Source organism: Capricornis sumatraensis, chromosome 4 (assembly GCF_032405125.1).
Source record: "Capricornis sumatraensis isolate serow.1 chromosome 4, serow.2, whole genome shotgun sequence".
Lineage (NCBI taxonomy): Eukaryota > Metazoa > Chordata > Mammalia > Artiodactyla > Bovidae > Capricornis > Capricornis sumatraensis.
In genome coordinates, this window is record NC_091072.1 from 54,221,015 (window position 1) to 54,247,676 (window position 26,662).

At 37.5% G+C, this 26,662-nt stretch overlaps 1 protein-coding gene across 3 annotated transcripts in view; it reads right to left on the bottom strand.

Annotated features, from left to right (window-relative positions):
• Nucleotides 1-26,662, bottom strand: part of PPP1R12A (protein phosphatase 1 regulatory subunit 12A) — a 165,649-nt gene that overhangs the window by 25,129 nt on the left and 113,858 nt on the right. For 2 of the 3 annotated variants that reach the window (XM_068971174.1, XM_068971173.1), the window contains exons 12-18: nucleotides 24,321-24,425; nucleotides 23,278-23,445; nucleotides 22,702-22,878; nucleotides 6,025-6,115; nucleotides 4,756-4,950; nucleotides 4,346-4,514; nucleotides 2,491-2,612 (exon numbers count right to left, since the gene is read on the bottom strand). In XM_068971174.1, the coding sequence (XP_068827275.1) occupies nucleotides 2,491-2,612; nucleotides 4,346-4,514; nucleotides 4,756-4,950; nucleotides 6,025-6,115; nucleotides 22,702-22,878; nucleotides 23,278-23,445; nucleotides 24,321-24,425 (1,027 nt within the window). The remainder of the gene's footprint in view (nucleotides 1-2,490; nucleotides 2,613-4,345; nucleotides 4,515-4,755; nucleotides 4,951-6,024; nucleotides 6,116-22,701; nucleotides 22,879-23,277; nucleotides 23,446-24,320; nucleotides 24,426-26,662) is intronic. The other variant, XM_068971175.1, reaches the window with a different exon arrangement.

A 26,662-nucleotide genomic window follows, 5' to 3' on the forward strand; every position in this document is an offset into this window, starting at 1 on the left:
GACTCTCAGCCATGGGAATATTCTATTAAAAGGCTTAAAAACTCAATAAACCTTAAAGGACTGAAAGAAAAGGGAAATACCCAATCAACGCGTCTGGTTCAGGCTCACTAAAAAAAATACCACAGGCTTTAAGACTAAATCATCCAATTTCAGACTGGAACAGCTATTTTCAGCTCTGTGAGTTAGGGTAAATTTAATAAAGAAAATTCTGAGTCATAGTTACCTCATCCATAAAGTGGGGATAAAAACCTTACAGAATTGGCCTAAGGATTATAGAGGATCTTTATACAACCTATCATGTGGTTTCTAGCAAAAATGGTATTTGACGTTACTAAGCAAACAGGAGCAATCCATGCTGCTACTACTAGCATTATTTATTAATATAAATGTATTAATTCCACAATATGAACTGGTTGTCTTTACGCATTACTGTTTCACAGAAGAACACAGGAACCGAAAATTTTAAAAATGGGGAGGCTCAGAGGTCTTGAAAAGTGGTAACTAAGACAAAAAAAAAAAAAAAAGGAAACCTAGTAATAACCTGCCTAACCATACACCACCCTTTCTTTGACAGAGCCATTTTTGTATACTGTTTGATAAAGGTTCAATCACGAGGCTATGGAAAGGAAAGGATATCTGTGCTGATCGTTGATTAGAACACTATTCAATGCAAGGTCAAATTAAAAAGATGACTACTGCCTATACAGATCTCATAAACAATCATTATAATGCTAGTTATGTGTATGACTCTAGAAAGTAGAGTTTTGAAGGGAGAGCTGGTCCAAATTAAACTGGGGAAAAATAAATACTGTATAAAAAAGCTTTGCTTATTAAACACCTAATACATATACGTTATTAAAAAGGTAAGAATTTTTAAGTAGTAAGAGTTACTAAGATGCTAAGATGATAGGCTTTAGTATTATTATTATTACTGAGCAATCAATTAAGATCAACCAGACATCACGTACTTCCTGACGAAGGAAAAAAACACCCTGCCAAGAGTATACTGAACCAGAATCTGATCATTTCTACACCTCAAATTACCAATTTATAGGAAACACAAAAAAACTACATGAATGTGTTAAACTATACTTCAGGAATATAACCCAGTTCATTAAAAAATAATTGTAAGAAAAAAAGAGATGGAAGGAGTAACTGATTTTTTAAAAGAGATTTGAAAGAAAAAACTAATAATTTATGGTCCTTATTTGGATGCTAATCAAATCAGCAAAAAATAAAATTACAACAGACCACTTATGGCAATAGGAGTCAAAGTGGAAGTGAAAGCGAAGTTGCTCAGTCCTGTCCGACTCTGCGACCTTGTGGACTGCAGCCCGCCAGCCTCCTCCATCCACGGGATTCTCCAGGTGAGAGTACTGGAGTGGCTTGCCATTTCCTTCTCCAGGGGATGTTCCCAACCGAGGGATCGAACCCCGAACCACAGACTCCTTCATTGCAGGCAGATGCTTCAACCTCTGAGCCACCAGGGAAGTCTAATTGGTAAAGAATCGGTCTGCAATGAAGGAGACTGGGGTTCAATCCCTGGGTTGGGAAGATCCCCTGGAGAAGGAAATGGCAACCCACCCCAGTATTCCTGCCTGGAGAATCCCATGAACAGAGGGGCCTGGCAGGCCACAGTCCATGGGGTCACAAGAGTTGGACACAACTTAGCGACTAAACCACCACCACAGGCCTGTGTAAATGGACAGATGATATGCCCATGAGGGCAGGTGGACAATTAGGTCTTTCCAGGCAATATGGGTCAGGAGGACATTAAAACTGACTGTCTATTCAATATTAAGGGTTTACTGTCAATTTATTTAAAATAAACATGATCATGGTATTATGATCACTCATTAAAAGATAATATTTATGGTTACTTTTAAAAAATAAAAATTTAATATTTTAAAAAGGAGTCCTTATCTCTTGAAAATTCATACTGAAATTTTTACATATATAGTATTACTAAAATTTTCTTCAAATATAAATAATTGGGAGTTGGGAAAGTGGTAGAGATTTAACTTAACAATGAATATCTGGGGTGGGATGATATACTTCTTCATGTTTAAACGTTTCTGCAAAAAAATAATCCCCGAAAACTAAATTAGTTTTGCCTTTCTGAGGTATATGTTGTATTGAAATAGGATAGACTTCACATTAACTGTGTTATCCCATAGTTCTTCTTTCTCCTGCAAATGAAAAGCAATGTCAGGCAAATAGAGATGAAGAAGAAAAAATTAAAATTTATAAGATTGCAGCCATTATTTTTTTATTCCAATACTGAGACAGTACTCTTGCTTATAAGTAATGTCAGAAATCTGAGTAGTTGTTTATTCTTAAAAAGAAAAACTCTTTTCATTTAAATAACTAGCTCAAACACATAGTGGTGACCTGAAGAATACATAATCTGAGGCATATAAGAAATTATTATTGTACATTCCTAGAAAGATTAAGCATATATCAAGTAGGTATATTTTAATAGGTTCTCACATCTTGTGTCCAAAATGAAACTCCTGTAGATCTTCTCTTCTCTCTTGGTCGCCTTCGTTCTCTGATTGATTTAGGTTGTGATTTATCTTCCCCCTCTTTTTCTTCTTCTTTCTTTTCTCCCTCTGTTAAGGATTAAAATTAATCATACGGCAGCAATGCATCTTGAAAGTATTTGCAAAGTAAATATGAAAACAATTCTAAGTCAACCTCTGTGAAAAGTTTCTAAAGTTCTCTAATCAGAAATAATTTTTGCCCCCCCAGTGCTCCTGTAACACCTGGTTTAAACATGTCTGTGTCTCCCACTGGATACACTCTTGAAAATCAAGAATTTTAATTACTTCATTTTTCTAGTGCTCAAAACAAACATTTTGCTTAAAAGACACATTCAATAATATTTACTGAAGAGAAAATAAATGAATCCTATGAAGAGAATGGGGCCCTAGTTATTAGTGTCTGCCAGGAAAACAGTTCTCATGCCCAGTCTGTAACAATGGAGCGGCTAGTACGCACACACACCTATCAGTTTCTACTTCTGCCATTCCCAGTCCTCATGCAGCGGCAGAGTCAATGCACCAGTCACTGAATTTTCTTTTAGTATCTCAGAGCAAACCTTTTTTCCCCCTTGGGAAAAAATTATCTTTTATTAAAAACAAATCAATGTAAAGTCTTCAAATCTGTTCCCTTCCTGGGATAGTTAAAATATCCTCAGACTTACATACTAGAAGAATATTAGAACCTCTGAATATGCTTTAAAAAGCAGACATATGGAGAAAAGTAATGCTAAAAAAAGGCTCCTGTGTCATTAGCAGGCTCCTTGTCTCCTTCTGTGAAGAAAAAGCAGCAAAAGAAACTCCAAAATTCTAGTATTAAGAGGGGTTTAATGGTTTTTAGAATTAGTTTAGTGCAAAGGCCTCAAACTCCAAAACCAACAGTGGTCATCCAGGTCATATAAGAGTTGGCGGGGCGGGGGCGGGGGGCGCGCTGCTATTTCTCAGCTCTAATCAATTGTTGATTTGAGAATTCAGATCCAGTGTTGCCCTATCTTCCAACTTTTCAAAAGAAGACAGAAACTTGAACTTTTATGCAAATATCCCTAATTTAAATGTTGGCTCAAAATTTTTATAAGAGGTTTAAAGAACTGAAATATTTCAATGACCAACAAAAGAAGAGCCAGCTTGCAGTTGAAAAAAATTTAATTTTCTGAAGCTTACTCCTATAGGACTACTGATATTATCATGATTAATACTATTTGACTTTCCTTTTAAAATATAAAATACCTACAATTGGAATACATTTAGCACCCATTTCTTAAAGTAGGAGTTAATTAGAGTTTATATATGAAGTTTATATGCAATAAAAGGAAATGCTAATAGAATCAACATGCCAATATACAGCTGAAAAAGAAACCTATTTTTCAAGAAATAAGCATAGAAATAATTTTTTTGGCAAGGACTTTATATATATATGTTAAATTATTTTTGTTTAAAACAATTTCACAATAAACAGTTAAAAGATGTGATCTACATAATATGCAAGAAATGACTTGAAACATTAATAAACTGTTCTTAGAAATAATCTCCCCACTAGTTTTTCTATACCAACTTTTCTATGTTGATCTACATAAAGATTTTTGAAGTCTTAGGAAATAAAGACACACATATCAATGATAGATCACACAATTTTCTGTTTTTATTTTCTACTTTTCTCATTCTCAACCATCATATTCTTTCTGGTTAGGTAGAATGAGTCCCAGTTTAGGATGTTGGTTCTTTTCTGTTAAACTATATTAATTAGGAAAGACCAACTCAAAGAGTTATCTGAAGGAAACGAAGTGCTTTCAAATCTTCGTTCTTACCTCTTTCATTTTCCTTTGTTAATCCTCTGGAGTAAGCAGAAGTTATACCTACAAGACTATTTGGCCTGTTTAATTGACTTGAAGCATAAAGTGAACTGCTCATTGTAGAAAGTAAAGAGGAGGGAGTGGTTGAACTTGAAGTTGATACTGGTCTGTAGCGTTGATAAGTCTGTGAAATGTGAAAATTAACACCCATTTTAAATATTAAACACAGATAAAAACATAAAATATTTAAGTTCATTTCAAAGAAAAAAAAGTGTTCTACTCATGTCAAGATAATTAAGATTTCCAGTTAAAATCCTTATGAGAAATTTGCATGTGGTTTGTTAATAAATAAACCTCTTGCATTTTGAGAATCACAAGAACTACCCATGTCATAGGACCTAGTTGTGTTGTTGGTATACTATTACCTCATCATATGTTCTGGAGTACTTTTGTTTATATTCATCTTCTCTAGATGTTTCTGATTCCTTCTTTTCTTCCTGCTTTTCTTTATCCTGTTTCTCTTTTTCCTCTTTTTCTTCATTTTCTTGTTCTCTGGTTCGGGTGGAACGACTCCTCCCTATTGTTTTTTCAGCTTCCTGAAGATCAGTCAATGTTACCCCCTGCACACACAAAAAGATATATTAAATATTAAGTTAAAAATTAAATATATTAAATTAAATATGAATGTATTAGAAGTCAAATATGCATGTTTAGAACTGGTCTGCAAATTTAAACAGAATTTCTACTTAGCAAGTCATATTCACTCTATGAAGAATCATCATGAGCAAGCACAATAGTATGTACTGGGAAAGAAATAAAATATATGCAAGAAATTATCTATTAAAGAAATTAACAAAATAGCACAGGAACTGACCATACGAATATAAATATTTGTAAGAAGTTGAAAGAAAGAAGGAAAAGCCAATATATACACTCTTTATATATTAAAGTTACATGTATTTATGAGTTTTTATATATGTAGATGCACAAAGAGAAGATTTCAGTAGGGTGGCAATTTTTGAAGGTTAAGTCCCCAAAAGGATAGATTGAATTTCAAGACGTAAAGGTACAAAGACAGAAAAAAACATGTTAAGATCCTACAAAATACAGTTTAACCTGAAATGTAACTAATGGTAAGGATCAAATAGTTTAATCTGGACTTTGGAGCCCCTGTACTGCACAAAAGGGAGGATAGAAAGAGATATAAGAGACAGAGTAAGAACGGCAAGGAGGTAAGAAGATGATAATTAGCTGGAGTTGACATTTTTCTCATACTTGCCACATCAGCTTTTTGAAATACCTAACATAAAATGCTTATTTCCCGCCCCTTCCCAATACGCAGAATTATTTAATAATTATAAGACATCATATATGATTCATTTTTAACACTAATCAAATACTCTGAATCAGACACTATATTAGGAATAGAAACATAAATACTCAAAAGAGATATACAAAGGCATACAAAACATGCCTTAACAGTAGTAGCCATATGTAATATCAGATGAAATGTAATTAGATAAAATGTAATATTAACAGCACAGCCATATTTAAAAGGCTACAGGAGGATTACTAAAACAACTATTATACTTTAAGATTCATTCAAACTATAAACTGAGATCAAAATTTGCACAGAAATGTAAAAAGGGGAAACATAATTCTGAACTTTAATGTATTACACACATTAAATATACCTGTGTTGATCTTCTAGACTGCCTTGCTTGTCTAGATCTTGCTTTTCTTTGGGATTCAGACTCTTCATCTCTAACAGGAGTGAGGTATGATCTACAGTAATAAAAAAAAATCGTCAGTTGGAAATACATTACCTATGAATGTAATCACACATGAATGTACATAAATGAAACATTTAAGTTTAGCATTTTAATGGATTTTAAGAAAGAGTTATCAGAAAATGGTTACACCCACTCTGAAATTCAACAATGCAGTTTGATAGTTTTTTAGACTGTAACTACTCATATTAACACATATTTTTTAAAGTTTTTCCTATCCACAGTTTTGTTTTCTCAAACTTGTAATGTCATTTCTCTTAGCCCCTTTCAACATCATCCTAGATAATATGTGAAGTTATATGGCTAAACTCTAGACTGTCAATGTCTTTTTATGGTAACATCATTAGGACTGAACGCAGTTTGTTAGGATGGGAGATGACTAGTGAAGAAGCACGACTCCCTGCACTACTGTCATCCTGCACTGACTAAAAATATTATTGGCAGACATCACACTTTTGTTCATATTTAAAGTTCTCTAAAAATTCAAGTGTTGTCATATATGAACTCCTTTAAAATCAGCATCTTACTCTTGGGTCACTGATTTTCTGATACAGAAAATAACATTTGGTACTATCTTTACTAGATTTTACATTTTAAATCTAAGCCTAGCAGCGGTGGCTGCGTGGTGCAGGAGTGGCTGAGAAGAGCTACCCCTCGTCCAAGGTCAGGGGCGGTGGCCAAGAGGAGCTACCCCACGTCCAAGGTAAGGAGCAGCAGCTGCTCTTTGCTGGAGAAGCCGTGAAGAGATACCCTGGTTCAAGGTAAGAGAAACCCAAGGAAGACAGCAGGTGCTGAGAGGACATCAGAGGGCAGACGGACTGAAACCACAATCACAGACAACTAGCCAATCTGATCACATGGACCACAGCTTGTCTAACTCAATGAAACTAACCCATGCGCTGTGGGGCCACCCAAGACGGACAGGTCATGGTGGAGAGTTCTGACAGAATGTGGTCCACGGGAGAAGGGAATGGCAAACCACTTCTCACTGTTCATGAGAACCCCATGAACAGTATGAAAAGGCAAAAAGACAGGACCCTGAAAGATGAATTCCCCAGGTCAGTAGGTACCCAATATGCTACCGGAGATCAGTGGAGAAATAACTCCAGAAAGAATGAAGGGATGGAGCCAAAGCAAAGACAACAGCCAGTTGTGGATGTGCCTGGTGATAGAAGCAAGGTCTGATGCTGTAAAGAGCAATATTGCACAGGAACCTGGAATGTTAGGTCCATGTATCAAGGCAAATTGGAAGTGATCAAACAGGAGATGGCAAGAGTGAACATCGACATTCTAGGAATCAGTGAACTAAGATGGACTGGAATGGGTGAATTTAACTCAGATGGCCATTATATTTACTACTGTGGGCAGGAATCCCTTAGAAGAAATGGAGTAGCCATCATAGTCAACAAAGGAGTCTGAAATGCAGTACTTGGATGCAATCTCAAAAAAGACAGAATGATCTCTGTTCGTTTCCAAGGCAAACCATTCAATATCACAGTAATCCAAGTCTATGCCCCAACCAGTAATGCTGAAGAAGCTGAAGTTAAATGGTTCTGTGAAGACGTACAAGACCTTTGAGGACTAACACCCGCAAAAGATGTCCTTTTCATATAGGGGACTGGAATATAAAAGTAGGAAGTCAAGAAACACCTGGAGTAAGTGGTAAATTTGGCCTTGGAGTACAGAATGAAGCAGGGCAAAGGCTAATAGAGAGTTTTGCCAAGAGAACGCATTGGTCAGAGCAAACACCCTCTTCCAACAACATAAGAGAAGACTCTACACATGGACATCACCAGATGTTCAACACTGAAATCAGACTGATTATATTCTGTGCAGCCAAAGATGGAGAAGCTCTATACAGTCAGCAACAAGACCAGGAGCTGACTGTGGCTTAGATCATGAATGCCTTATTGCCAAATTCAGAGTTAAAATGAAGAAAGTGGGGAAAACCATTACACCATTCTGGTATAACCTAAATCGAATCCCTTATGTTTATACAGTGGAGTCAAAAATAGATTTAAGGGGCTAGATCTGATAGACAGAGTGACTGATGAAATATGGACGGAGGTTCGTGACATTGTACAGGAGACAAGGATCAAGATCATCCCCAAGAAAAAGAAGTAAAAAAAAAAAAAAGAAAAAAAAAGAAAAATGGCTCTGAGGAGGCTTTACACATAGCTGTGAAAGGAAGAGAAGTGAAAAGCAAAGGAGAAAAGGGAAGATATACCCATTTGAATGCAGAGTTCCAAAGAATGACAAGGAGAGATAAGAAAGCCTTCCCCAGTGATCAGTGCAAAGAAATAGAGGAAAACAACAAAATGGAAAAGACTAGAGATCTCTTCAAGAAAATGAGAGATATCAAGGGAACATGTCATGCAAAGACGGGAGCAATAAAAGACAAATGGTAGGGACCTAACAGAAGCAGAAGATATTAAGAAGAGGTGGCAAGAATACACAGAAAAACTATATAAAAAAGATCTTCAGGACCTAGATAATCCCAATGGTGTGATCACTCACCTAGAGCCAGACATCCTGGAATGCGAAGTCAAGTGGGCCTTAGGAAGCATCACTATGAACAAAGCTAGTGGAGGTGATGGAACTGAGCTATTTCAAATCCTGAAAGATGATGCTGTGAAAGTGCTGCACTCAATATGCTAGCAAATTGGGAAAACTCAGCAATGGCCACAGCACTGGAAAAGGACAGTTTTCATTCCAATCACAAAGGCAATGCCAGAGAATGCTCAAACTACCACACAATTGCACTCATCTCACACGCTAGTAAAGTAACGCTCAAAATTCTCCAAGCCAGGCTTCAGCAGTACATGAACAGTGAACTTCCAGAAGTTCAAGCTGGTTTTAGAAAAGGCAGAGGAACCAGAGATTAAATTGCCAACATCTGCTGGATCATTGAAAAAGCAAGAGAGTTGCAGAAAAACATCTAATTCTGCTTTATTGACTATGCCAATGCCTTTGACTGTGTGGATCACAATAAACTGTGGAAAATTCTTCAAGAGGTGGGAATATCAGACCAGCTGACCTGCCTTTTGAGAAATCTGTATGCAGGTCAGGAAGCAACAGTTAGAACTGGACATGGAACAACAGACTTGTTCTAAATAGGAAAAAGAGTATGTCAAGGTTGTATATTGTCACCCTGCTTATTTAACGTATATGCAGAGTACATCATGAGAAACGCTGGGCTGGATGAATGAAACACAAGCTAGAATCAAGATTGCCAGGAGAAATATCAATCACCTCAGATATGCAGATGACACCAACTTTATGGCAGAAAGTGAAGAAGGATGAAAGAGCCTCTTGATGAAAGTGAAAGAGAGTGAAAAAGTTGGTTTAAAGCTGAACATAAAGAAAACGAAGACCATGGCATCTGGTCCCATCACTTCATGGGAAATAGATGGGGAAACAGTGGAAATAGTGAGACTTTATTTTGGGGGGCTCCCAAATCACTGCAGATGGTGATTGCAGCCATGAAATTAAAAGGCACTTACTCCTTGGAAGCAAAGTTATGACCAACCTAGATAACATATTCAAAAATAGAGACATTACTTTGTAAACTAAGGTCTGTCTAGTCAAGCCTATGGTTTTTCCAGTGGTCATATATGGATGTGAGAGTTGACTATAAAGAAAGCTGAGCACCAAAGAATTGATGCTTTTGAACTGTGGTGTTGGAGAAGACTCTTAAGAGTCTCTTGGACTGCAAGGAGATCCAACCAGTCCATTCTAAAGGAGATCAGTCCTGGGTGTTCATTGGAAGGACTGATGTTGAAGCTGAAATGCCAATACTTTGGCCACCTGATGCGAAGCACTGACTCATTGGAGAAGCCCCTGATGCTGGGAAAGACTGAGGGCTGAGGGGGAAGGGGACGACAGAGGATGAGATGGTTGGATGGCATCACTGACTCAATGGACATGGGTTTGGGTAAACTCTGGGAGTTGGTGATGGACAGGGAGGCCTGGCGTGCTGCGGTTCTTGGGGTCACGAAAGAGTCAGACACGACTAAGGGACTGAACTGAACTGAACTGAAGCCTATGTTTCATCTTGTCACAGGAATGAACAATTTCAAAAGCATGCTATCTATGTCAAAAGGTAAATAATGAACTAACCGGTTAAATAAACAAAGACAAGACAGAACCATTAAGTTTATCAATAACCTATCATAATGCCTCTATCTCTAAAAGCTATTTTTAAAAAATCCTCCTGGGTTAACTTTAGTTTTTTTGGTCAATTTGTAATTCATTCTGGTCTTCAGCCTTCCTGACATTATTCACATATTCATGACAAACTTCAGAATTTTCTGTTTCAGGCCTTTAAAAAAAATCTGTTCTTTTAAAGCTGTAAGTTCAAAGAGTAAAACACATCATCAAACACCTTAATTACAATTTCTTCACAATTTTTTTTTCATACATATGAATGCATCTTTCTCACCATTCAAACTCTTGAATTTTTTGCAATCTGTCTCTCTAAAACTGGACTACAAGATTCATTATTCTTAGGATTCATCTCCTTAGGTAACTAACCCTAAGATGACAAAGTCTCTTCTCACTCAACATCCTAGTTATTTCAGTTTCATCAATTAACTCTTACTTATTGTTAGTTACTTCTAGAGATCTGAATCTTTATGCTTCTACTCTAACTACAGAGAAGCTGTAGAGGGAAGTATGTCAAGAAATTTTCAAGGAAGTGTTTTACTTGAATGAGTCATCCAACTAACACAGAGAAGGATGAAAATCCCTTCTGTATTTTGACCTAAATTGTTTTTCTCATCTGCTTTGAGAAAATAACACCCGTGTTCTCTATTCAGCTGAATAACTACTATACCGTATAGATATATGTTTCCCCCCTCTTTCACTTCATATTTTCTATTGTATTTTACCTCTAGATTTCCAGAATATCCTGAATGATTATGTGTTTTTGCTATCATAGTAGTATATAGGACTACACTTATCAGTAAGATTGTTGTTGTTCAGTCACGAAGCTGAGTCCTACTCTTTGCAACCCCATGGACTGCAGCACCTGAGGCTTCCCTGTCCTTCACTACTCCCTGGAATTTGCTCAAATTCATGTCCATTGAGTTGTTGATGCCATCCAACCAACTCATCCTTTGTTGTTCCCTTCTCCTGCCCTCAATCTTTCCCAGCAGTAGGGTCTTTTCCAACGAGTCAGCTCTTCGCATCAGGTGGCCAAAGTATTGGAGCTTCAGCTTCAGCATCAGTCCTTCCAATGAATATTCAAGGTTGATTTCCTTTAGGATTGACTGGTTTGATATCTTTGTGTCCAGGGGACTCTTCAGAGTCTTCTCCAGCACAATCCAAAAGCATCAATTCTTTGGCACTCAGCCTTCTTTATGTTCCAACCCTCACATCCGTACATGACTACTGGAAAAACCATAGCTCTGACAACACGGACCTTGGTGGGCAAAGTGATGTCTCTGCTTTTTAATATGCTGTCTAGATTTGTCATGCCTTTCCTTCTAAGGAACAAGCATCTTTTAATTTCATGGCTCCAATCACCAACCTCAGTGATGCTGGAGCCCAAGAAAATAAAATCTGCCATTGTTTCCACCTTCTCATCTATTTGCCATAAAGTGACAGGATTGAACACCATGATCTTAGGCCTTTTAATGTTGAGCTTTAAGTCAGTTTTTTCACTCTTCTTTTTCACCATCATCAAGAGGCTCTTTAGTTCCTCTTTGCTTTCTGTCATATCTGAGGTTGTTGATATTTCTCCTGGAAATCCTGATTACAATGTGTGATTTATCCAGCCCAGTGTTTCTCATGATGTACTCTGCATATAAGTTAAATAAGCAGAGAGACAACATACAGCCTTGACAAACTCCTCTCTCAGTTTTGAACCAGCCCATTGTTCCATGTCCAGTTCTAACTGTTGCTTCTTGACTGGCATACAGGTTTCTCAGGAAACAGGTAAGGTGGTCTGGTATTCCCATCTTTTTAAGAATTTTCCACAATTTGTTGTGATCCACACAGTCAAAGGCTTTAGTGTAGTCAATGAAGCAGAAGTATACTTTTTTGGAATTCTCTTGCTTTCTCCATGATCCAGTGGATGTTGCCAATTTGATCTCTGGTTCCTCTGCCTTTTCTAAATCCAGCTTGTACATCTGTAAGTTCTTAGTTCACATACTGCTAAAGCCTAGCTTGAAGGATTTGGAGCACTGAGCATTAGCTACCTAGCATGTGAAATAAGCACAACTGCATGTTAGTTTGAACATTTCTTGGCATGGCCTTTCTTTGGAATTGGAATGAAAACTGACCTTTTCCAGTTCCAGGGCACTGCAGAGTTTTCCAAATTTGCTGGCATATTGAGTACAGCAATTTAATAGCATCATCTTTTAGGATCTGAAATAGCTCAGCTGGAATTTCATCACTCCCACTAGCTTTGTTTGTACTAATGCTTCCTAAGGCCCACTGGACTTTGCATTCCAGGATGTCTGGCTCTAGGTGAGTGACCACACCATCAATCGTCATGGTTATCTGGGTAATTAAGACCTGTTTTGTATAGTTCTTCTGTGTGTTTATTCTTGCCACCTCTTCTTAATCTATTCTGCTTCTTTTAGGTCCTTACTGTTTCTGTCCTTTATTGTGTGCACCCTTGCATGAAATGTTCTTTTGGTATCTCCAATTTTCTTGAAGAGATATCGAGTCTTTCCCATTCTATTGTTTTCCTATATTTCTTTGCATTGTTCACATAAGGCCTTCTTATCTCCCCTGCTATTTTCTGAAGCTCTGCATTCAGTTGCATATATCTTTCCCATCTCCTTTGCCTTTCTCTTTTTTTCTTTTCACAGTAGTTGTAAGGCCTCCTCAGACAAGCACTTGGCCTTTTTGTATTTCTTTTTGTTTGGGATGGTTTGGATCACTGCCTCCTGTACAGTTATGAACCTCCACCCGTAGTTATTCAGGTACTCTATCTATTAAATCTAATCTCTTCAATCTATTTGTCTCCTCCACTGTATAATCATAAGGGATTTGATTTAGGTCATACCTAAATGCCTTAGTGGTTTCCCTACTTTCTTCAATTTAAGCCTGAATTTTGCAATAAGAGCTCATGATCTGAGCCACAGTCAGCTCCAGGTCTTATTTTTACTGACTGTACTAATCAATCTGATTTTGGTACTGACCATCTGGTAATGTCCATGTGTAGAGTCATCTTTTGTGTTGTTGGAAGAGGGTGTTTGCTATGACCAATGTGTTTTCTTGGCAAAGCATGTTAGCCTTTGCCTTGCTTCTTTTTGTTCTCAAAGGCTAAAATTGTCTATTACTCCAGGTATCTCCTGACTTCATACTTTTGCATTTCAATCTCCTATTATGAAAGGACATCTCTATTTGGCGTTAGTCTTAGAAGGTCTTATAGGTCTTCGTATAACTGGTCAACTTCAGCTCTTCAGCATCAGTGGTTTGGGGTATAGACTTGGATTACTGTGATGGTGAATGGTTTGCCTTGGAAATGAACCGAGACCATTTTGTTGTTTTTAAGCTACGAGCTACTCTGATTCTTGCCCACAGTAGTAGGTATCATAGTCATTTGAGTTAAATTAGCCCATTCCTGACCATTTTATTTCAGATTCCTAAAATATCGAAGTTCACGCTTGCCATATCCTGCTTGACCACATCCAATTTACCTTGATTCATGGACCTAACATTCCAGGTTCCTATGCAAATTTATTCTTTCTAGCATCAGACTTTACTTTCACCACCAGACACATTCAAAACTATGCGCCATTTCAGCTTTGACCCCGTCCTCTTTCTGGAGCTATTTCTCTGCTCTTTCCCAGTAGCATATCAGACACCTTCTGACCTGGGGACTCATTTTCAGGTGTCATATCGTTTTGCCTTTTCATGCAGTTCATGAGGTTCTTGAAGCAAGAATATTAGAGTCATTTGCCATTTCCTTCTCCAGTGGACCATGTTTTGTCCTGACCCAGGGATCGAACACAGGTCTCCTGTATTACACACATATTCTTAACTATCTGAGCCACCAGGGGAGCTCCATAAATTAGGTACAGTGCATCATATGGAAGCAATTCACTGAGGAGCTATCTTACCAAATCCAGTTTCTATGAAAATATTAGTACTGATTTAAGTTCACAGAATAAAATTTTAAAAAAAATTTTTTTAACTTAAAAAAAAAAACCTGTCCTTCTAAGAGTGGAAGGCAAGGGAATAGTCACTAAATAAAACATTTAGTTTATTACCATTTCCTTATTTAGACTTTCTCTTAGTGGAAATTTTATGTGGCTTCATCTGTACCAATGCACAAAGACAGAAATGATTACAACTAGGAGACTACCTGCCCTCTCTCCCTTCTATGATGCACAAAAGCTTGATATTCCTCTTTCTCCCCCGTTTTATAATTTATATTCTGTCTTCATACTGCTTCTTTAGAGTCTTAAGGTTTTTATTCAGTTATAACAGATACTTTTCTCATTTTTATAAAAACTCCAGTGATTTTCTGGGACAAGACTAGGATATCAAATAAATATTATTCGAGTTTAACAAATATTAATTCTGGAACATGATTTTTATATTGTTTGTTCTAGAATTGATTATATAAATGTACAAAATACTATACATGCTAACTCTTCTTTAAGAGAGGGGTAAGCAACATATTAAAAGGTCTGTAAGGTACTGGAGGAAGAAACCTATTTAACCATGTTTAATGCAGCATTGCTCCACATGATTTATACAGAAAAAACTTATTTCTTAATTTTGAGGTGCATCTATTAAGGAGTAATGATCTGAGCCACAGTCAGCTCCCGGTCTTGTTTTGGCTAACTGTATAGAGCTTCTCCATCTTTGGCTACAAAAAATATAATCAATCTGATTTCAGTATTGACCATCTGGTGATGTCCATGTGTAGAGTCTTCTCTTGTGTTGTTGGAAGAGGGTGTTTGCTATGACCAGTGCATTCTCTTGGGAAAACCCTATTAGCCTTTGCCCTGCTTCATTCTGTACCTTAAAGCCAAATTTGCCTGCTACTCCAGGTGTTTCTTGACTTCCCACTCTTGCATTCCAGTCCCCGATAATGAAAAGTACATCTTTTTTGGGTGTTAGTTCTAGAAGGTCTTGTAGGTTTTAACAAAACCATTAAACTTCAGCTTCTTCATTACTGTTCGGGACACAGACTTGGATTACTGTAATACTGAATGGTTTGCCGTGGAAATGAACAGAGATCATTCTATCACTTTTGAGATAGCATCCAAGTACTGCATTTTGGATTTTTTTGTTGACTATGATGGCTACTGCATTTCTTCTACAGGATTCTTGCCCACAGTAGTAGACATAATGGTCATGTGAGTTAAATTCACCCATTACAGTCCTTTTTAATTCACTGATTCCTAAAATGTTGATGTTCACTCTTGCCATCTCCTGTTTGACCACTTCCAATTTGCCTTGATTCATGGACCTAACATTCCAGGTCCCTATGCAATACTGTTCTTTACAGTATCAGATTTACTTCCATCACCAGTCACATCCACAGCTGGGTATTATTTTTGCTTTGGTTCTGTTTCTTCATTCTTTCTGGAGTTATTTCTCCACTGTTCTCCAGTAGCATATTGGGCACCTACTGACCTGGGGAGTTCATCTTTCAGCGTCCTATCTTTCTGCCTTTTCATACTGTTCATGGAGTTCTCAAGGCAAGAATACTGAAGTGGTTTGCCATTTCCTTCTCCAGTGGACCACGTTTAGTCAGAACTCTCCACCATGACCCATCCATCTTGGGTGGCCCTACTGAGCATGGCTCATAATTTCATTGAGTTAGACAAGGCTGTAGTCCATGTGATCAGATTGGTGATCACCCTGGAGAGAAATGATGTGGACCTAACAGAAGCAAAAGATATTAAGAAGAGGTGGCAAGAATACACAGAAGAACTATACAAAAAAGATCTTCATGACCCAGATAAACACGATGGTGTGATCACCAATCTACAGCCAGACACCCTGGAATCTGAAGTCAAGTGTGCCATCACTACAAACAAAGCTAGTGGAGGTGATGGAATTCTAGTTGATCTATTTCAAATCCTAAAAGATGATGCATGCAAGTGCTGCACTCATTATGCCAGCAAATTTGGAAAACTCAGCAATGGCTACAGGCCTGGAACAGGTCGGTTTTCATTCCAATCCCACAGAAAGGCAACGTCAAAGCATGCTCAAACTACTGCACAATGCCACTCATCTCACACGCTAGTAAAGTAATGCTCAAAATCTTCCAAACCAGACTTCAAAAGTACGTGAACCGTGAACTTCCAGATGTTCAATCTGGATTTAGAAAAGGCAGAGGAACCAGAGAACAAATTGCCAACATCTGGTGGATCATGGAAACAGCAAGAGAGTTCCAGAAAAACATCTACTTCTGCTTTGTTGACTACGCCAAAGCCTTTGACTTTGCACATCACAATAAACTGTGGAAAATTCTGAAAGAGATGGGAATACCAGACTACCTGATCTGCCTCTTGAGAAACCTGTATGCAGGTCAGGAAGCAACAGTTAGAACTGGACATGGAACAACAGACTGGTTCCAAATTGTACCAGTCAAGGCTGTATATTGTCACCCTGCTATTTAACTTCTATGCAGAGTACATCATGAGAAATGCTGGGCTGGATGAAGCACAAGCTGGAATCAAGATTGCCAGGAGAAATATGAATAACCTCAGATTTGCAGATGACACCACCTTTATGGCAGGAAGTAAAGAAGAACTAAAGAGCCTCTTGATGAAAGAGAAAAAAGAGAGTGAAAACCGCTTAAAACTCAACATTCAGAAAACTAAGATCATGGCATCCAGTCCCATCACTTCATGGCAAATAGATGGGGAAACAGTGGAAACAGAACAGCCTTTATTTTGGGGGGCTCAAAAAACACCACTGCAGACGGTGACTGCAGCCATGAAATTAAAAGACGCTTGCACTTTGGAAGAAAAGTTATGACCAACGTAGACAGCATATTAAAAAGCAGAGATATTATTGCTAACAAAGGGCCGTCTAGTCAAAGCTATGGTTTTTCCAGTAGTCATGGATGGATGTGAGAGCTGGACTATAAAGAAAGCTGAGCATCAAAGAATTGATGCTTTTGAACTGTGGTGTTGGAGAAAACTCTCGAAAGTCCCTTGCACTGTAAGGAGATCCAACTAGCCCATCCTAAAGGAAATCACTCCTGAGTATTCATTGGAAGGACTGATGGTGAAGCTGAAACACCATTATTTTGGCCACCTGATGTGAGGAACTGACTCATTGGCAAAGACCGTAATGCTGGGAAAGACTGAAGGCGGTAGGAGAAGGGAACAACAAAGGATGAGATGGTTGGATGGCATCGCTGACTCAAAGGACATGAGTTTGAGTAAACTCCAGGAGTTGGTGATGGACAGGGATGCCTGGTGTGCTACAGTCCATGAGGTCACAAAGAGTCGGACACAACTGAGTGAGTGAACTGACTGACATCTATTAAATGTATAAAAGTGCTCTGTGAAATATTAGCCTATAAAATATGGTTCAATGGCTATTTTTTTCATCCATTCAACTTATTCATGTACCTATTGGTCCTATGCAATTTATTGCTTTTTGTACTTCCACCAGATGAGGAGAAAAAGTAACAGAAAGAGATGAAACCTAAATGTGATAGCACATCTAGTTAAACAGATTTTATACCAGGCTAGACAGGTGTCTGTATTACTTCAGCATTTCATGAGCTGCTCTGAAAAGTCAAATGAACATAAAAGGCTAAATTCTGATTTCTACTATATATGGTTAAAGTTTTTCATTTTTAGTTTAAAACAGGGAAATTTGCATGCCCTTTTACCCACACTGAAAACACTACTATCAACTATCACACTCTCTCCCAAGAAGCCTAGATTCTTTTTCAATACTTTCAAGCTGCTGTGAAAGTTAATAAACCTATTTATCATATGCAGGTTAGGGGCATAAAAATTACTAGCTGCAAGATAAGTAAACTCTGTTCAGTTAAAATTTCCATACAAACATTTGCTCTAAATTAGCATAAAAACCTAGCCTATCAATTTGTAATGTATAATATATTTCCTAGCCTGAGACGAGATACCCCATACCTGAGGTCCAAATAGGAAAAGGAGTATGTCAAGGCTGCATACTGTCACCCTGCGTATTTAACTTCTATGCAGAGTACATCATGAGAAGTGCTGGGCTGGAAGAAGCACAAGCTGGAATCAAGATTGCTGGGAAAAATATCAAGAACCTCAGTTATGCAGATGACACCATCCTAATGGCGGAAAGTGAAGAAGAACTAAAAGGCTCTTGATGAAAGTGAAAAAGTTTGGCTTAAAGCTCAACGTTCAGAAAACTAAGATCATGGCATCTGGTCCCATCACTTCATGGCAAATAGATGGAGAAACAGTGAAAACAGTGTCAGACTGTTTTCGGGGGCTCCAAAATCACTGCAGATGGTGACTGCAGCCATGAAATTAAAAGACGCTTACTGCTTGGAAGGCAAGTTATGACCAACCTAGATAGCATATTCAAAAGCAGAGACATTACTTTGCCAACAAAGGTCCGTCTAGTCAAGGCTATGTTTCTTCCAGTGGTTATGTACAGATGTGAGAGTTGGACTGTGAAGAAAGCTGAGTGCCGAAGAATTGATGCTTTTGAACTGTGGTGTTGGAGAAGACTCTTGAGAGTCCCTTGGACTGCAAGGAGATCCAACCGGTCCATTCTAAAGGAGATCAGTCCTGGGTGTTCACTGGAAGGACTGATGCTGAGGCTGAAACTCTAGTACTTTGCCCACCTCATGCGAAGAGTTGACTCATTGGAAAAGACTCTGATGCTGGGAGGGATTGGGGGCAGGAGGAGAAGGGGACGACAGAGGATGAGATAGCTGGATGGCATCACCGAGTCGATGGAAATGAGTCTGAGTCATCTCCAGGAGTTGGTGATGGACAAGGGAGGCCTGGAGTGCTGCCATTTATGGGGTTGCGAAGAGTCAGACACAACTGAGCGACTGAACTGAACTGAATATATTTCCTATACATCTGATAGTCCCCATCTGATATTTAGTTCCTTTCTCCTTCCCTGAGCTGTCTATACACAGCAGACTTCTACGAATAGAACATAGAGAAGATAGAAAATTCATGTTTTGAGTATGTTTTTAATTCCAAAGAGCTAGTCATCAAAAAATATGGAAGAATATACCAAATTTCATTGCTGCCTTAAACATTACTGTATCATACTGTCATACTGGATTTCTTCCTTGTAACTACATAGGGTATGTAATTTTACTTACTAGTCATAGATTGCCTACTATTTTCTGAACAATCCAAAGGTTATTTCTAAATTAAGGACTTTTCCCCCAGTAAAGGCAATTATTCTGTATATTATTTCTTTCCCTAACATTTACTGGCTGAGACATTTATATTTATTTACAATGGAAGATCCCCTGGAGAAGGGAATGGCTACCCACTCCAGTATTCTTGCCTGGAGAATTCCATGGACAGAGGGGTCATGGGGTTGCAGAGAGTCAGACACAACTGAGCAACTAACACTTTTTTTTGTTTGTTTCAATAATATTTATATTTTTGTCCACCAAATTACATCTCTAAGAAGCAATACCAACCCTTGCTTCTCACTCAGCATTTTTCCTTCCAGAGGGAAGATAAATGGGAGCTGGCTGAGTCAAGGGAAAATGGTAAAAATGAGCAGTTGTACGAAACCATGGGAATTCATACGACACATATGAAGTTATCGGTAAGGTAGTATTTTGCAGTTTGAAAAGGCTATGGAGAATTAGAAATACTTAAACAATGAAATAATTTTTCATCATGCCCCACCTGTCTGTCTATCTTGCTATTCCCCGAGGCTTGCGGGATCTCAGTTCCTCCATCAGAGACTGAATCCAGGCCATTAGTGAAAGTCAGGAATCCTAACCTCTAGGCCACTAGGGAACTCATCTATTTAAAGTGAGCTTCTCCTCTCTTCTCCCTGATGCCTCCCCCCTCCAATTAATCAACTGGAAATTTTATAAAAACAGAAAATTCTCACCTAAACCTGATCAATAAAACCAGGAAAACTCAAGAACACTGTGGAACTTAATAGTGTACACAGTAACTTTACACAGTATTTAAAAGTGCATATGTAAGGGTATATAAAAATGGCATAAATGTATTAACATCTTTTTAAGCACAGAATATTCAGGGCTTCCCTGGTGGCTCAGACAAATCTGCCTGCAATGCAGAAGATTAGAGTTTAATTCCTGGTTGGGAAGATCCCCTAGGGAAGGGAACGGCAACCTCAAATCATCATATATACGATACAGGGGAAAATTTTCAACCATATACATTTTGAAATAATTAATAATAACATTTAATTAAAACATAAAACAGGGGAATTCCCTGGAAGTCCAGTGGTGAGGACTCTGAGCTTTCACTGCTGAGGGCCCAGGGTTCAATCCCTGATCAGGGAACTAAGATCTTACAAGCTGAGTGGCCAAAAAAAAAAAAAAGACAAACAGCAAGGTCAAAATTGCAAACAAGTATTTGACATCAAACAAAACACAAACATTAATATTACTGCAAACATCACTGAAACAAGACAAATTTTCTATAATATAGACTAGGTCCTTACACTATAGGACCTGCTGTGTCTTAACAACATCGCTAAATATTTAATTCTCAGTTTTTAAAATCTTAAAGGATTGGGGACTTTCCTGGTAGTCCAGTGGCTAAAACTCCCTGTACCCAATCCGAGGGGCTGGGGTTCAAACCCTGGTCAGGGAACTAGATCCCACGTTCTGCAACTGAAGATCCTGCATGCCATAACTAACACCTGGCACACTTAGATTAAAAAAAAAAATCTTACAGGATTAATTCTAAAAGGCTGAAACTTAATACTTTTCCACAACATAAAAAAAAAAAGGCAATCTGAGATTAAGAATCATAATTTACTAGTTCTGAAACAACTGATGATTTTGGGGAGATAGTCACTGGCTTTAATTGTCACTGGAAAAAAATTTTAAAAGTATGGAATGCTAGAAATAGAAAGGATTCTAGAAGTCAAAAATTGTGAATTAAAGACCTGATTTTACAGAAGAAATTCTGACCCGCAGAGAACTCTTGTTTTAGAATTAAGGCAGACAAGAAGTAAAAAAATCAAGAATTCTTAAACCTTTTCCCCTTTAACTACCTTTCAAAAAAAGCAAAGCCTTTAAATTTATTTTCACTAGAAGAGAATGAATGCCTATGATCCTCTAATTGACTAAGTGGTCTCACTGAAAACACCCCCAAACCTAAAACTTACTAATTTAGAGAAAAAACAAGCAAGCATAAAAATATGATATGACCTGTACTGGTATTCAAATCACGAAGTGCCTGTAGTGCTGTTGAAGTATCATTAAAATTCACCATAAAAACAGAAATGAAATATTTTCATCTAAAAAAATTTTCAAAACATTTAACATTTTGCTACTTTCCATATAATCACTACAAATTTACTGTAAAGATGCTACCACTTTTACAGTAAGCCATGCATTTTGCTAGGCATCAGAGACAAAAGATATATTATAAGACTGTCTATATATGAATACTATGTGTCAGAAATAAAACCAGATTAATCTGGTTAGTAATTTAGTTACGGAAAATATCAGTTATGTAGCTAATTCTGGAAGAATAAAATATTTAAAGAGGTTACATTTAGTTTCCTAAAATATTCTTTCCCAAGAGGTAAAACCAAATTCAAAGCTAGGGACAACGAGCAATATACCAGACAGAAAGAACCCTGCACAGATTCTCCTGTAATCTTGGGCCTAGCCTTAGCTCTCACACTAATCATATAAAAGTGGAAAAGTGACTTAATATCGTTGCGACTCAGTTTTCTTCTGTAAAGGATATTATAAAAGATAATAGTAAGTTCCTTTCCACATCTATGATTCCATACCAATTGGCTGCAACAGGAAGAAGAGAGTAGTGCTCTAAGTATGTTTTAGCACACAAAAAAAATTCACAGACTCTCTAAAAAACTTTACAAGTGTCTTCTATGTTCAAATACCAGAATGTATTAAACATATATAAAATCATTTGGCTTACACATATGCCTAAGAAGCCATTCTTCAACAAGGGAATTTTAAAATGAAAATTTCAAATATAACAACAAAAAGGAACCTGTTAAGCATCAAATTTCTTAACAATGAAGTAGAAGGGGGAAACAATGATAAGAATAAAAAACTTGTATTTTTCATGTTATATCTATAATTTTCTATGAGTATGATTTGCTTGATATGTGTTTAGAGTACGTATTTAGATCTTCACTACAAAAATTTGAATTCTAACAACCATTAAAACTAAGATGGCTAAGTAAGATAACTGCCTGGCTCAGTGCCTTTAAACAAGAACTGTCAGAGGTGGATTACGAAGCCTAAATGCTAATAATTGCTAATTATATCAATTTACAGAGTTTTGAGCTGACATAGGTTATCTCATTGTATAAACCTACTGAAAAGATGGACATCAACGTTCCAAGATTAAAAAACAGAACAAAACAGACAATTTACATCATTGGGCAAGATATATCAGCAGTGCTATTATGACCTGTACACACCTGCGTCTCTCCCTGACCTCTGCAGTGGAGGAGACAGTGCCAGCAGTAGTTGTAGTCAGGGTTGTGGTAGAGGCTGCAGCATTAACAACAGTTGGAGCAACAGGAATGGTCACTGCCGTAGGAACACTGTCCTTTTCCTTTTCAGTACTATCCTCAGCCCACAAACGATTTGAGGTACTATAGCATCATAAGCAGCAACACAAAAAGAGAAAAGGAAAACAGCTAAACAATGAAAGCACTTTCTAGCAGCTGAAAACATGTGACTACAGGGATGGATTTTTTTTTTTTTAAACACAACATGAGACATCTTTCAACCATGAACCAAAAAGTTCACCCAGAGCTGTCAAAGAGAAATTTACATTTTAAGAAGCTTAATTCAAGGAAAAGTTCTTAAGTCAGGAACTTAATTTTTTTTCCCCAGACATATAATTGCCTCTTTTGGAACCAATTTTTGTTTGTAAATAATTTTAACCAGGTCATTGAAAAAATCCAGAGCCCCACAATCTTCTACACAAAAATGCATGCACATACATAAGCACACAGGAGGCCTGAACACAAAATGTATCTGTGACTCACCTGCTTTGTGTGCCTGCTGAGGAAGAACCCGTTGTAATCTTTGTAGTAGTGCTTGTGCTGGAAAGCAGGCTTTTCTGAAGCCCAGCTGCAGAGGTAACTGTTGGTGTTGATGTGGTGCTTGGAACACTAGAACTAATCAAATCATCTTGTCTTCTACCAAAGGAGCAACTAAAGGAAAGAGTCATATCTATATAGGATGTGTCTGTAGGTGTATTCTATAGTCAATGCCTATACATTATACAGATTCACAAGGCTAGGAAAAAAATCTTAAAAACTGTGTTCCTAAATACACCACCGGCTCCAGCACCAAGAGTTGCACCTACAACTTGCTAGAGTCTAGATGATTTCACTAATTTGGTAGTGTATCATTTTACTAACCCCCCACCCACCAACAAGATTTAAGGATGATCTGACAGCTTACGTTTCTGGAACTGCTCTATGTCATATGGACATGCCTGGAAAAACACTTTCGTTTACTCAGGGGAAGTTAGGACTAACATTTTTGAAAAAAAAAAAAAAAAAGTTTCAGCAATGGGTCACAGCCTTAGGAGTGACCCATGCCTGTATTATATCTGTTGATCTTTTAGTCTTTTTGATTGCTTTTAGCAGAAAAAAATTATGCATAGATCTTCTACTCCCTCTCCAATATGATATTACCAACATTCCAATTTATGGCATTTCTACTATTCTGAGTTCTAACACAAGTAAAAACTTTTCAAGTCACCAAATGAGATAAGTCCAGTTACTATTTCAAATGCCAGTCAATTACATAATTGGCTTATATGTAATTATATAGAGTTCCTTTTCAATATAATCTAAAAGATACTTCAAAATATTTAATTTAAAAATACATATTAGGAAGGCATAAATAGGAGCAAATTTTCAACCTGTTGTTAAATATATATTCTGTGTCTTTAAATGAAGTTTTATTTAAACAACAAAAAATATATAAAGGCACATTTTTAATATTAAATTGAGAGCTCCAAACAAACTGCCTCATATTTTAATAAAAGAATACATGAACGTTACTTAAGAATTATTACCTTTTGTGATAAGTTGATCCTTCATTAATTGAGCTATTCTTTTTAAGATCATCTTCCCATTTTCTTCTTGTATATGAACTACTTGTTCGCAAACTTGAAGAATCTCTGTGGAAAAAAAATCCTTCAGATTCTGGCAGATAATTTAAAATAGAGTTAAAGAAGCTGCACATTAATAAACATAGTAGAAGTAGAAACTAGTAAAATCCCTTAGAAAAACACTTTGGAATATTTATTAAGAAATGAAAGTAATTCACTAAGATTCCAGTTCTAAGATTCTATACCTAAGGAATAATTCTACCTATGAGGGGAAATAGAAATGTCTATAGAAGTTTTATTTATGATGACAAAATATTATATAATTTCAGTGTCCATAGTTTGGGCAGGGGGAATGGTGACTTTAATATCAGCAGATCTACTCTACAAATACTATGTATTGATGAAAAACAATGTTTGTTGAATTACACGCTAACATCAGTTCAGTTCAGTCGCTTAGTCGTGTTCAACTCTCGGTGACCCCACGGATTGCAGCATGCCAGGCTTCCCTATCCATCACCAACTCCTTTGCTCAAACTCATGTCCATGAATTGGTACTGTCATCCAATCTTCTCATTCTTTGTTTCCCCTTCTCCTCCTGCCTTCTATCTTTCCCAGCATCAGGGTCTCTTCTAAGGAGTCAGTTCTTCACATCAGATGGCCAAAGTATTGGAGCTTTAGTTTTAGCATCAGTCCTTCCAATGAATATTCAGGACTGACTTCCTTTAGGATTACTGACTGGATTGATCTTTGTGCAGTCCCAAGGACTCTCAACCATCTTCTCCAGCACCACAATTTGAAAGCATCAATTTTCAGCATGCAGCCTTTTTTATTGTCCAACTCTCACAACCATAGATGACTACTGGAAAAACCATAGCTTTGACTGTATGGACCTTTGTTGGCAGAGTGATGTCTCTGCTTTTTAATATGCTGTCTACGTTGGTCACAGCTTTTCTTCCAAGAAGTAAGCATCTTTTACTTTCATGGTTGTAGTCACCATCTGCAGTGACTTTGGAGCCCCCAAAATAAAGTCTGTCACTGTTTCCACTGTTTCCCCATCTATTTGCCATGAAATGATGGGACCAGATGCCGTGATCTCAGTTTTTGAATGTTGAGCATTAAGCCAACTTTTTCCACTCTCCTCTTCTCTTTCACTTTCAACAAGAGGCTCTTTAGTTCCTCTTTGCTTTCGGCCATAAAGGTGGTGTCACTGGCATATCTGAGGTTATTGATATTTCTCCCAGCAATCTTGATTCCAGCTTGTGCTTCATCCAGCCTAGTGTTACAAATGATGTACTCTGCATAGAAGTTAAATCAATAAGCAGGGTGACAATACAGAGCCTTGACATACTCCTTTCCCAATCTGGAACCAGTCTGTTGTTTCATGTCTAGTTCTAACTGTTGCTTCTTGACCTGCATACAGCTTTCTCAGGAGGCAGGTCAGGTGGTTCTGGTATTCCCATCTCTTTAAGAATTTCCCACAGTTTGTTGTGATCCACACAGGCTTTGGCATAGTCAATAAAGCAGAAGTAGTTGTTTTCCTGGAACTCTTGCTTTTTTGATTATCAAATGGATGCTGGCAGTTTGATCTCTGGTTCCTCTGCCTTTTCTAAATCCAGCTTGAACATCTGGAATTTCTCAGTTTACTACTGTTGATGCCTGGTTTGGAGAATTCTGAGCATTTATTTGCTAACATGTGAGATGAGTGCAGTTGTGCAGTAGTTTGAGCATTCTTTGGCATTGCCTTTCTTTGGGATTGGAATGAAAACTGATCTTTACAGTCCTGTAGCCACTGCTGAATTTTCCAAATTTTCTGATATAAGGAGTGCAGCACTTTAACAGCATCATCTTTTAAGACTTGAAATGGCTCAGCTGGAATTTCATCACCTCTACTAGCTCTGCTCGTAGTGATGCTTCCTAAGGCCCACCTGACTTCAGACTCCACCAGTGATTACATTTTAGTAATCAGTGAACCAAAATGGACTGGAATGGGTGAATTTAATTCAGATGACCATTTTATCTACTAGTGTGGCCAAGAAACCATAGTCAACATGCTAACATGTAAGACTGCTTATGAGATCTCAGGTGAAAGAAAAAGACACAAACTGAATACTATAACATGACTACAATCATTATTAAAAAGTTCTCACTCTATATGTGCTGAAAAGTAAAGAAACAAACTAAAATGTTGTCAGTGATTAAGTAATGGCTTTTTCTCCCTTCCTTCTCCTTTTGCATTATGTTCCAAATATTTAGAAGCATATGCTAGTCAGTGACCTCATCTGCCACCACTGTCCTCTCCCTCTGAT